The 14,151-nt window shown below is 38.4% G+C and overlaps 1 protein-coding gene and 1 long non-coding RNA gene across 2 annotated transcripts; one reads left to right on the top strand and one right to left on the bottom strand.

The window, feature by feature from the left end:
* The first annotated feature begins 3,881 nt into the window (after window positions 1-3,881).
* On the top strand, window positions 3,882-7,211 carry LOC135468928 (uncharacterized). The gene is made up of 3 exons (XR_010444268.1): window positions 3,882-3,923; window positions 4,937-5,132; window positions 6,256-7,211. It is a non-coding gene; the product is annotated as an uncharacterized LOC135468928 (long non-coding RNA).
* Window positions 7,212-8,926: 1,715 nt separating this feature from the next.
* On the bottom strand, window positions 8,927-9,475 carry LOC135468608 (histone H1-delta-like). Its single transcript, XM_064746950.1, has one exon. The coding sequence runs from the start codon at window positions 9,473-9,475 to the stop codon at window positions 8,927-8,929; it is 549 nt and encodes a 182-aa protein (XP_064603020.1).
* Between the last annotated feature and the right edge of the window lie 4,676 nt (window positions 9,476-14,151).

Here is a 14,151-nt window from a genome sequence, read left to right as displayed (position 1 = left end):
AAGGTGTAATTAACCCAGCAAAGTGCCATATATAGTGATGTGACAAAGTGCGATTAATTGGTAAAGCCACATATATAGTGATGTGACAAAGTGTAAATAACCCGCCAAAGCGACATATACAGTGATGTGACAAAGTGTGATTAAGCCGGCAAAGCGACATATACAGTGATGTGACAAAGTGTAATTAACTAGGCAAAGCGACATATATAGTGATGTAATCAAAGTGACTACGTGACATAACCGTCATACAACATACTCGGACAAGCCAGCGAACGATGACTCGACAGAGGCAGTGAATCGACAACTAGACAAAACGACAACCGGGCGAAGCGACAATCGGGTGAAACGACAATGACACCTGATAAAACGACAGCTACACAAAACAACAACCGGGACAGACGATAATGATACCTGAAAAAACGACAGCTACACAAAACGACAACTAAAGTGACAACCAGGGAAAAATTGAACTTGAAAAAATGTCAACCCGAGGAAACGACAAATGGGCAAAAAGACAAGAAACGACAACCGGACAAAACGGCAGCAATACCTGGTAAAACTACAGACAAAACCACAACCAAAATGACAACCAAGAAAACACTTCAATCATGCAGAGTTAACCAGAGAAAACGACAACCAAAAGAAGATCCACACTTAGCCGCACAACATAGCAAACACGCAAAACATCAATTGGACAAAAAGACAACCTGACAAAGCGACAAACAGACAAAACGACAATCTGACCTCTGTTCCGGTAGGTATTCTCTTCTCGTCATTTGTTTTCATCTTACCATATTTGCATTCACTCATACAAGTTTCTAACATTTATTAAAGGACAAGCATAACGTTCTATTTTCTCATACAGCCTGTGCTATGGCAGTTAGATGTTTAAATTGTTTTCACGCAATTAATACATACACCAGGAATATAATGTTTTGTAGTACGACAAATATAGATCTATAGTCAAGTCTTCTAGGGTCATTGGGGATGTTTGTTTGTTTGTTTGTTTGTTTATTCACCAATATAATATACAAAACATAAGATTTATATAAATATCGGAAACATACTGGCGGGAATAAAGCTCCATTGAGCTTGCTCTATACCATTAACATACAATTTGTATATAATACAGGCATGTGAACTATGGTGATTATAAACATCGTGATTATTTGTTCCTGTGAAAAAAAGTAAATAAATAAACAATATATACAGGTACTTATAGTAAAGATTAACAAGTATATTATTGTGTGTTAGACTAAAATTGGAATAAGTGCTGCAGCATATACGATTTTAGTGTAGATTTGAATAAGGAAATTGATTGAATATTGCGTAAGTATGAAAGGAGTTTGTTCCATTCCCGAGGGCCAGCTACTTTAAGTGAACGATAGGACAGATTACAAAGGGAGTTCGATACAGATCTAATGGCCGACGTGTTGTGCCATAGTGACGTGTCAGTGTTTTTAATCATGCAATTATTAAAGCTAGTTGGTAATACTTCGGGGTGATAAAAAAATTTATGCAATATCATATTAATAGAAAAAATGTTCAATTCAGACAAGGGCAGAATTTCAAGAGTACAAAAAAGTGGCTTTGTGTGTTCTAGTGACCTAGACATAATCACAATAGTAACAATTCGAATAGCGCGTTTTTGCAATATTTGCAGAGGTTGCAAGTGAGACTTATACGTGTTTGCCCACAAAATATTCCCGTATGAAAAATAAGGGTAGATCAAAGAATAATAAAGGATAAAAAGTGTTTTATTATTATTCACCGAGTCCTTAATGTTGTGTAATATACCTAGATTCCTCAAGACCTTTTTACGAATACCATCTATGTGTGACGTCCAATTTAGCTTTTCGTTAAACATAAAACCAAGAAATTTGAACTCTCTGACTCATTTAACCTCTATCCCAGAAACAGTCAAGGGAACAGTACTTTGTGGTCTATGTCTACTCGCGGGCGAGATTAACATATTATTTTCTTTTGTTAACATTTAGTGAAAGGCGGTTTGCACGGAACCAAGTGTTCAGCTTTCCTAGCTCGTAAGTCGTGATAACCTCATCGACATTTTCACCGGAATAAGTTGTGCTACTATCGTCTGCAAAAAGTATGATATTTAGGACGTGTGTTACTTTTGATATGTCATTTATATATAATAAGAATAGGATTGGTCCCAGAATCGACCCTTGAGGCACACCACATGTAACGTTTGTGGATTCAGGGAAGACATTGCTGAAGGATGTACATTGTGTACGGTTTGACAGGTCCAGGAAGCCATAGTGATCTAGTTTTGAAAGAAGAATGTTATGATTGACAGTGTCAAAAGCCTTTGATAAGTCAATGAAAGTAGCCACAGTACAATGCTTGTTCTCCCTAGCGGTTATAAGTTTGTCATATAATGAGCAGGCGGAAAACATACTGGTTAATATCAGTTATGTTATATGACTCGAGATAATCAATGATAGAATTAGTAGCAAGTTTTTCTAATATTTTGCTTAGACATGGAAGAATTGATATTGGTCTATAGTTTTCTAATAGGTCATCTCTACCAGCTTTGTAAACCGGGAACACTTTTGCTCTTTTTAGAATATCGGGGACGACACCTGATTAGAACGACAGATTAATAATGTGGGCTAGAGGAGCCGATATATAGTCAAAAACAAGTTTCACAATAGACATATGGATACCATCTAGCCCAGTAGCAGCATTAGATTTCAAGGATGTTAGGGCATTAAAGATGTCTGTTGGTGAAATCTATGGAAAGGAAAAATTACCGTCATTAGGATTTCCAAGATACTCTGAAAAGATTTTTTTCCACTAAAGGTATACTAGACTCAAGATTTGAGGTCAAATAGCTAAATATTCGTTGAAACCCTTAGCTATTTCAGTTTTATCTCTTGACTTGCGCCCATCAGTTTCAAAACACGAGGGTAAGTGATCCTTGTTTTTCTTGTTCATCAATTCGTTTCATGTTTTCCACGTGTTCTTGATGTCATTGTCATACTTGTTAAATTTATATTCAAAATATTTTTATTGCCACGCGAAGAGTGTAATTTAGTACATTTTCTGTACATTCTATATAGTTTTCGCGTTCGATCAGTTCGATCAGACTTATAACAACCATCCATCCGTTTGGCATATGGATCAGCGTGAATTATACACAGTTGTTCAAAAAATATATATACAAATTGGCTCATTAAGAAACTTAAACTATACTTCGGTGACAACTGTGTTAAAAGTGAAATAATCGTTAGGCCAGCATTTAACACACATAAATCAATCATTCAGTCATTCCTTTGCAAGAGGTGACGAATCAACTTGTCCCCTTTCCCGTTTGTATTTCCCGTGGATTTTCTGTTTTCTACCCTCGTCAACAATTTCTTCAAAGCATTGTGTAGATAAATCTACATTTGGCGAAAAAGTAGAAACTGACAAATAAATGGGAGCAGGACATTTCGGTATTTCCCTGGCGGATGTAGAAAAGTACGGAGAAATGTAAACTCTATCCGGACACGTGCCGCATGATCTGAATGTATTTTAGTTAGAAAACTCTGGGTACTTATTTTACAGCGAACAGGTAGTAAAATGCATAAAGTACATAATACCTCTTTCAGTAGACGTCTGTGATATAAATGTGTACATGTGTATGCTGAGGAACATAATCACGCTCGGCTGATCAGTTGTGTCAACGGTCACGTGAGTAAATTAGGTCGGATGAAAATGATTGGACGAAAGCCATATTAGGTACTTGCTATTATATGCTTGATGTATTCACCTTTGGTTACACTGATCACATGGCGAGTGACGTCACAGGATCAGAGGTTTAAAAGGAGTTGCATTACGTGCTGGTATCATTACAAATACTTCTGCGTTTATATATACTTACAAATCGTTCTTTATACGAGACGGGATGGGCAGTTCAGGTATGTATTTTGATATAACTGTATTTAAAAGGTAAGGCAAACTTAAAATTAAAATTACAGGTATAACCATCATCCGATGTACAGTTGAAAACCCTAATCTGAAAATACTTCATTTTACATTTCTTTTCACGGAACTAAAAAGAATGAAAATAGTTCAGTTGTCAATATAACTTTGTGTATTTTATTGTGTATGCTCCATTTTTTTATTTATTGGATTGGTGTTTTACGCCGTACTCAAGAATATTTCACTTATACGACGGTGGCCAGCATTATAGTGGGGGGAAAAAATCGGGAAGAGCCCGGGGAAAACCCACGACCATCCGTAGGTTGTTTGCAGACCTTCCCTATATATATATATATATATATATATATATATATAGAGAGAGAGAGAGAGAGAGAGAGAGAGAGAGAGAGAGAGAGAGAGAGAGAGAGAGAGAGAGAGAAAGATATATATATATATATATATATATATATATATATATATATATATATATATATATATATATATATCCAAAAACAATGAAACAAAAACAAATGAATTGGTTGGCAATGGAACTTACAGAGGCGTACTGTCAATATAGTCCATAAAACTCACCCTAGAAACAAAATGTTTCCTATACACTCTAATATTGTGCCAAACAGTCTTCGTTACCTAGGATATAGTGTGAATTGTTTATGAGATTAATTTATGAATTACCTTTACATTTACTGCACCTGGTGTCCACACAATCAGATATTTAGGCACGTGTGGTGTATACAAAAGTTTCTCAGCTATACCCGCAGGAAGAGAAATCAGTAGTGCTTCCTATGCTTAGGGCGGTTTTCTTCCATCCATGAAGTCATAACCTTAATTCACCTTTTAGATTTCACCTGTTTTTACGTTTACACAGAGTGGATGATATATATAGTTTGAGTTCTTTTATGCTAGCTTTTATTTTTGCTTTTGTTGTGTTATTGAATGTTGAAATATCGACAGTATACATGTTTGACAGTATAGCTTACTTGTATTACAGCGACACAAAATGGCTGTGAGATAACCATAGCGACACGTGCTGAATGGGGAGCTCGTGCCCCAAAGGCCACCACTCCACTCAACGAGCCAGTTGGAATTGTCATCATTCACCACACGTCCATGACATACTGTCAAAACTTCGACGAGTGTTTGGTTGAGATGAAAAAACATTCAGAATTTCCATATGGACACTCGAGGTAAGAGAATAAAGTGAAGATGACGTCAGTTTGTCGGGGGTGTGCCAATCCCAGCGGGATTCACACTTCATAGCTATACCAGGACGTTGAGCATTAGTGCCAATTACAAGTTCACATCACGCAAAATTATGTCAACAGAGAGCTTTTTGAAATGAGGAGAGTTAATAAGAAAGTAACCGGTTTACATCTTACAAATAAATATAACGAAACATTACAAGAAGCGCGTATCTTTTACAAAATTTGATGAACATAATAATGTTATATATAAAGTATTCGTGTGACCAAACTGTTTAGACAAAGAGGAAATCGCCGCCATCTTTTAGAGATGCCTCACTGAAGTAGCCTATTGCAATGCGGTACATTTATTTCATCTTCCGCAAGACACAATCGACACGAGTTACGATAGGAGCTGATTGTACAATGTAATAATTTTTGTAACCAATTAAGAGCCTCAGTAATGCCTTTTAAACACTCAATCCTCAATTCCACGATTCCTAACGATTGGCAACCGGAGAAGTGGTACAAAACGTGTTTTAAAAATTCACGAGAATTTAGAATTCTTGCATTCTTGACCTGCGAGATCATAAAAACTTTGTTGTGAAAATTCACAACCACAAATCAGTTTAGTACTTGCGTGGTTGCTTGTATACAACAGTCGGAAATGTGCGGGAATGTCCAAATATGGCGAGATTTTCGCAACAGAACTACACCTTACCGAGAATGGCTCAAACAGTAATGATTGCATTCGGTTTTGAGTACGTAGAATTGCTATTGGCTCACCTATATACAAGGATATTTATAGTATTTCTTTAGAATAGGTAACTGTTTGTTTCCAATAAATACACACATTATGGCCATAAAGCGATGTCACTTAATAATGCTAGACATGGAAGAGGCTTAGGCCATGCACATATATATCATCAGTACGGCGTAAAGCACAAATCAAATAAATAAATAAGTAAATAAAATAGTTATTTTTTCCTTTATTTTTGTGTCCTGTTCTTTCATATCGATAATAGGGGTATTTTAAAAAAACTGGTGTCATTTTGGCTTTGCCTCAGTCAGTATTTACCTACCTTTATAGAACTCTTATGTAAAAATTGTATAATTTTTTTCCGGATAGGTTGGGACGACATTGGCTACAATTACTTGGTGGGAGCGGACGGATCTATATACGAGGCCCGAGGGTGGGGTATACAGGGGGCCCACGTCCGCAGCTGGAATGACGTGTCGGTAGGGATCAGCATCATGGGGGATTTCCAACTACAACAGCCGGACAAACGCTCTCTGGACAGTGTCCAATCCCTGATTACCTGCGGGGTGACACGAGGCTACATCAGACCCGATTATAAACTGTATGGTCATCGAGATATGAATCCCAACACCACATGTCCAGGGGACAGACTGTATGCAGCAATACAAACATGGCCACATTACGACAGTAATAAGCCTGTTCACCCCAAAAAGATGATATGAAGGTCTGTTAGGTTTCTCGTTTTATATGTATATATATAAACAAGATTATTGTAAACAGTATTATGTTTTTCTTGTTATATGTATAATAAGTTCATCGCAATCAGTATTAGGTTCCTTTTTATTTTTTATAAATTTAAGTACCGGTATGTTCACTGAAATTAGTATTAGGTTTCTTGTTATAAATATGAGTTAATTGTAAGCTGTATTATTCTGAAATGAAATGTTCATATTTAGAAGCCGTAAGAAGTGTCTTTATAGCTCATTGAGGCCATGAGTTCGAATCCCAGGCTCTTCCTGGGAACTCAATCCCATTTGTGTTGAATAATGTGTTATATAATTAATCACTGTGGAATTTGTGGTAGACTAAATTGTACAGTTCTGAGGTTAGATGCCCTGAAGCTGTCGTTGCTTTTTTTTGCTTGGACACATTTGGTATAGGCTCAACAGAAGTAATGCCACAGAATGTGGTTGTAGTACTTGTATATTCGGGGACCAACCACATCTGTTGCTACCATAGCTACCAAGACAAGTTGTAACGACACCGCGCATTTGCTTGTCGATTAGTTGTTGTGCAAATGTAACTGATTTGAGGAATAAAACAAAAACTGGAATGTCGCAGATATCGACTTTGCTCAGGTTTTTGTGTTTAACCGTAATCTGAAAGCACAGAACGCTCTGATGTGAGCATATACGTGCATGTTTTCTTTCTTTCGCCGACAAATATAATCGATGCTTTTTACTACAAATGTGCACCGTAAAGATGTCAGATTTTGACGCATAATACATGCGAATGAACTTCTTTGACATCACAAGTGCAAGTGGGATTTATAGTCTGAGGGCTAGTTCTTACTCCTCGAAATTCACTTACTTCCTTTGATAAGGCAATTGTTTATTCTTTTCTATATTTAGACGTCTTTGATACAGTAGTAATAAATTAAATACCAATTTCCATGAATTAATTTACTCTAAATAGCTGAGGTGATAACAGGTTAATGGTATCTACAAAGTTTTACAAAATTCCTTATGACGTAATTACTTTCATTCAGAACTTATAACCAGAGTAGGATTAAGTTAAAGAGAATTTCTTTCCAGTTAATTTGCTCTGTATAGCTTAGGTGACAAAATGCGTCTCCTAGAAGACACTCATTTTAGTTACACACCTGTTATGGTATACTGTAGATTAGATTTAAAAACTTTGTCTGATGGAAGTAAAAATTTACAAATTAACTCAGTTTTCCTTTAGCGCCATTTTACCGGATTTGCAATCATTTAATAATACAACCAAGTTGTACAATACCTAGAAGATCCTCTGGGCGGTATTTTTACAACTGACTTTATCAGATAATGAGAACAATAAACCTCTGAGAAAACAACTTAAGTCAGATAGCGTGGAGCAGGGAGTTAATGGAATAATGTATGGTTAGACTACAGGCGAGTCGGTAAACACACCTATACTGCTATAAGCCCAGGTGCAATTATAACAGCCGGAAGCTAGTCTAGACGCTTAACCCGATTTAAACGTAGGCTTATGTTAGAAGAAGGGAGGCGGCATAGGTACAGGACTGAGCCAAAAAAAATTTTGATTACTCTCCGACACAAACTGCGTAAAACGAGGTAGACCTCTTTGCACTCATTGATGGACGAGAAGCATTTTTCTGATGTACGACGGAATAGGGTTAATCTACTGATATGACTGCCGATTCATTCACATGCCCTACCGGTACTTTAGTTTTATTCTGCCACGTGGATGTTTATTACCACATCTTCCCTCCAGAAGGTATACTGTGAAGCTACAGACTAATCTATCCGTCACTATTCTGCAGGTTTATTTACGTTAATAACTTTTCGTCTAACGGAAGTTCAAGGACGCTTTAAAGCCCCGGCCGAACCTAATCACTATAAAGAATTTCAAACTATCTCCCGCAATATATACCTCATTGGCCGCGGTTGATTACAAGAACAAGAGGGTAAGCCCGATACCCGGACAAAAGGAGAACTTGTCCCGTGACACAGATAATTTTGGGCTGTTGAACAACTGCATGTTGTTGTGGGAAGCTAACAGTAAGTTGTGGGTAGTTACAGTGAATTTATATATCCAAGGACAGGTAACCAAATTCGGCATTTAGTTCAAAAATGCCTTGACAAGCTACACGAGTATACATTATACCAAGTATAGGGTTATACAGAAAGTATTATCAAGGTTTCACCCCATATCAAAATAGACATTGAAAGTAGTAAGTGCTTAGAAAGAAACTCTCTCGGAAGAATTGGTTGGCCCTGAAAAGGGCCTTTGGAGATACCTCTGAAGAGAGATTAATTTACTTCTTGGCTGGCTTTTTGGCCGCCTTCTTGGGAGACTTCTTGGCCTTGGGCTTTTTAGCTGCTGGCTTCTTGGTGGCCTTTGGCTTCTTTGGCGCGGCTTTCTTTGTGGCCTTCTTAGCAGCGGGCTTTTTGGCGGCCTTCTTTGGGGATTTGGCTTTCTTTACCTTTGGCTTCTTGGCAGGGGACTTCTTGGCAGCTGGTTTCTTGGCAGCGGCCTTCTTCTTGGGTTTCGCAGGTGCTTTCTTGGCGGAATCTCCCAATCTGAAAGACCCGGCGGCTCCGGTACCCTTAGACTGTTTCAACAGGCCGGATTTCACTCCATTACGGAGGGCGACTTTCAAGTGAGTGTTAACAGATTTCTCATCACCAACCTTGTAGTTAGACACGATGTACTTGAGGATCTTCTGCCTGGATGAACCTCCCCTTTCCTTCAGTCCGCTGATTGCGGCCTTCACCATCTCACTGTATTTGGGATGGTCAGCGGGCTTCTTAGGCTTGGAGGCCTTCTTGGCTTTCGCCACGGGAGCTGCTGCGGTGTCTGCCATTGTAGCGGGTAAGTCACACTCTCAGTTTAACACTGAATTCAGACTGATAATGTTTGCCGCCAACGCGTAGGGATATATAGAGAGAGCGCGGACCTGAACGAAAGCAGGTCATCCTAATCTGTGTCGATTTTGTCCGAGGTTCTGAAATGTGTTTGTTACATTTTTTCAAACGAATATATTTCAGCAACCAAATGATTGAGTAAAGCAAAAACTGAACCATATATTCTTCAGATATGGAATAAGTTTAACTGTTAATATCAAACCTGTAAGACGTGGTTTTAGGAAAATATTCCAGCCCAAAGTTGGCTTCTGTAGTTTAGGTTGAAGTACATTGCTAAACATTTGTTCATATTTTAAAGTTTCGAGCAATTACGGAAAAAGTCACACTAGTAACCACATCTTTAATTATCAGACTATGTACCGTTTACAGAAATTGCTGTTTTTGGATCATCAGTAAATAGTATTACGGCATATACTGTGACAACACATAGCACTCGCTGACATGTTCAGGGTTATGTTTACCCGGGAAGTCCGCTGCATTTGGCAGGCCAATGAAAACACTTCTTGCAATCTTTACTGATATTATTTCATAAATTTTAACTGAGAGTGTGACATTAAAGCTAGCGAAAGTCTGATAATGGAAATTCGAAACTGTCAATTTAAATAAATACTAGATTATTTACAGTCAAGAATACAATCGATCTCTGTTTCCTTTAACTATTTACAATGGCAGTATACGTGTAAACCCGCCATATGTGGCACACATATAGCTGTTAAAGAATACAATTATTCAAATCACTTTATTTCACGGAAATAAATGAGCTATTTCTATATACATTTATATCAATTTTGGACAAGTAATAAAACATATACAGAATGTATTCAGCATAAAAGCGATTTAGTTTCATGCCTAAGCCAGTAAAATATAAGAACTTGTGACCTAGATAATTTATGTAGCTATATATCGCTTAATAAGCGATATGCGTATGCACGGGCCTCAAACCTGTATGAGTACAGAATAACAGTGCTGAACGGAATTACTAAGCACTATGGTGTATATAGCATAAATGAAGTTAAGAAAAACTATATTGCATAAAAAAATGGTTGTGAAATACACTGATAATTAAATTTAACATGTGATCAACGGTTGGTCAAATGACATGGGCAAACACGTTTTCCAGCAGAATTGAGAGACCTGTAGCACTTCACCCTTAGCTACATTGCACATGTACATCTGTATTCTCTTATTTTCAAGCCTTCTTGTGTTTTCTTATGGGAGAATAAGATGACACGTTAAATGTGCATACGCGTGACCTACATTAACGTTTACTTATGTGTGAACCTGCACACAGATATGGGCTAAAGCGAGTGGGATCAACACGATCTCATAAAGCTTTCAGGTCATCTATGTGTGTCATTTTGACACTAAACTTCAAGTTAAAACTTAGACCTTCAGCTGTAAGTATAAAAATAAACCTTGTACATAGAATTTTGTATATACATGTGTACAACATGATATCCGCTTTATACTTATGTGGACGTCGGTTTATTGCGGTTGATACCTTCTCTTTGTCATGCCCATGCATTTAAATATACTTGTAAACGTTACCAAGCTGCTGGATTTGAAAAACTTTACCAATGACCAGGGACATGTTTTGCAAAGATATAATCTTTAATCACGCATTTGGTCGAAATCATTAGCTTTTTAATGAAGTTTGTGTCAATGGCAAACGGTGCTGATTCAAATTACAGCTATTTGATGTGCCTGTGGGGAATGTTGATTTATTTATTTATTTACTTGAATGGTGTTTTACGCCGTACTCAAGAATATTTCACTTGTACGACGGCGGCCAGCATTATGGTGGGAGGAAATCAGGCAGAGCCCGGGGGAAACCCACGACCATACGCAGGTTGCTGGCAGACACTCCCACTTACGGTCGGAGAGGAAGCCAGCAATTGAGAATTTTGAGCCAGTCGATTTACACAATAGGTGAATGCTTAGAAATAAAATTCAGTACAGTAGTATATCATTGTCTCTTAGCCAGGATATAAGGCAATCACCTGATATATACTCAAGCCACCGTCCATTTAGTCAATCAACCTACAAATCATTCATTTAATCAATTAGGCAGGTAAGTAAACATTTAAAGCACGTAAATAAGCCTACTTGTATGTATTTGCTCAATAATTGAATTGTGAACTGAGTACCGGTACTTGATTCTCGGACTGAAAATCGGGAGACGATATAATGTGTCTAAGCATAAACAAATTCATCAGCATCCAGTATAGACCATGTTTTGAAATTTATACTAGTTTGGTCATGGTTCGAATCTACCTGCCTATATACATCCCTTTTTCAATCGGAATTGATATGTAACACCCGACTTCAATACGATATGATATAATAACATCCAGTTTGATATGTCTTCTCAATTAAGACGCAGCATGTAAAATGACTTTGTATACTACACTATCACACAACACAGGCTACACACAAGACGCAACATGCATGTAACTTGACATACAGGGCATATTAATATGCCCAACACCCAACATATGCTGCACAAGACTCTACAACATGTACAACATGATACAACATAGACGCGCAACATGCAACATGATATGATACACGCAACATGCAACATGCCACATGCGACATTCCATGATATGATGCATGTAACATGTGGTGTAAGCTTTTGATAGGTGTTTAAGCGCGACCTCGAAAATTCTTGTATTACTTGATTTTCAGGGAAAACAACTCATATTGTCGAGCTTTCTTGACATGTGACGTAGTTGTCTCCCTTGCTTTGACTTCTAACGGTTTCATAGCTTGTCAGGTACGCATACAAGTCTGTTCATACACGCATTACCTAGTGTCGTTGAAACATGTGACAGTTAAAGATATATCTCGTCCAACCCGTGATACTGACACCAGACATGGCAGTCACGGTATGTTGACACCAGCAACCCTGTCATCGTCATACTGACACCAGACATGGCAGTCACGGTATGCTGACACCAGCAACCCTGTCATCGTGATACTAACACCAAACATCACAGTTACACTATACTGACAAGGGGCAACCCTATCAACTTAATACTGACACCAATAATACTGATTTCTTACCTATCGGTATGACGGCCCACCCTGTCACAGTATACTAGCACCAGCATGATGATCCGCCCTGTCACAGTATTCTGCATGGCACCAGGCATGGCCGCCCACTCTGTCACAGTATACTGCACGGTGCCAAGCATGAGTGAGTGACTGAGCGATTGGGTTTAATGTCGTACTTAACAATTTTTCAGTCATATGACGACGAAGAAGTCCTTAGTGTACATGTATTATTAATGTACCTCCTTGTTGCAGGACTGATTTCCACCTCTCTTTTATCTCGTGCTGCTTCAATGAGACGACTTACCGAAGGCAAGTAAGTCGCCCCGCCCGAGCTATTATACTGATTCTGGTCAACCAGTCGTTGCACTATCCCCTTATTTCTGAACGCCAAGCGAGGAAGTTACAACTTCCTCTTTTAAAGTCTTAGGTGTGACCCGACCAAGGATTGATCCTGGATCTGCCACCCACGAAGGGGACGCTTTATTATCTGAGCTATCGGGGCCGGTGACACAAAGCATGACGGCCCACCCTGTCACGGTACACTTCATGACACCAAGCCTGACGGCCCACACTGTCACAGTATACTGACACCAGGCATGACAGCCCACCCAGTCACAAACTGAAATGTTATGGTTTTGGACAGTTATTTTTGTCATAATCATATATGAAACAATTTATTATGCACCCCTTTTCACGTATAATGTCTGTTCTGTGGGCCTGGCAGTAGTAATATAATAGTCCACAGAGTCCTTTGGGTGAGATCTTACATGAAGTTCGTTAGAAATCTCTTCCTTAGATCATTGTGGCATTTACACTGAGCTCGCTCTGCGGTGGGAAATCTGGCCGTCAGTTGTGCGAAAGTATGTCAGTTACATGCCGACCGTCGCTGGTTTATTACGGGCATTCCGGTTTTATTGACTCATTGCAATCACCACCGTATGAAATATTATTGCGTTGAACATTTATTATGCAAATCAAATCATGCATGCAAATGTAAGTTAGTTCTCCGGTGTAACATTTCTTTTGCATGATTTTAAGAACATTTACATACAGGTACGTGCACAGATGTAGCAAACGGTTCTTCGTACAAAAACAAGGCTTTTGATGTTGAATTCTCAGCAAACGCCTATAATCGCAAAGTGACATCAGAATTAAATGCATAACACATTTAAAAAATCGATAGCCTGCAGTGATAGCATCCAATCTGTGTTTATACGGCCTAAGGGAAGTAATCCTGTCGAGTTGGCAATAACTCCATCGGGACGACCATGTGTGAAATGTATTCTGTTAACAGATTACCATTAATGGGCGGAGGGCGGGTGATGAGATGCAGTGATTATTGTGACGCTGTATAAAACTATATCACATATATCAGAATAAATCAGCGGCTCCAGACAGCGCTCGTGTCTTGCTAAAAAGCTCTGGAATTTATGGGCATATAAATAAATCAGCTCAACCACAGGAACGACTTGGCATAGGACAAGAACTTTTACCCTGGATGATTATGTGCGATAGCAAAGTAATAAGGGCTCTTATTTAAATTCCCCGATTGATGGTC

The sequence above is a fragment of the Liolophura sinensis genome, chromosome 6, assembly GCF_032854445.1.
Source record: "Liolophura sinensis isolate JHLJ2023 chromosome 6, CUHK_Ljap_v2, whole genome shotgun sequence".
In the NCBI taxonomy this organism is placed as follows: domain Eukaryota; kingdom Metazoa; phylum Mollusca; class Polyplacophora; order Chitonida; family Chitonidae; genus Liolophura; species Liolophura sinensis.
Note: the sequence above shows the minus strand (reverse complement) of the source record. Positions and strands in the feature narration are given on the sequence as shown.

Coding starts and splice junctions, on each gene's coding strand:
- LOC135468608 (XM_064746950.1), bottom strand. CDS start 9,475: ATGGCAGACACCGCAGCAGCTCCCGTGGCGAAAGCCAAGAAGGCCTCC.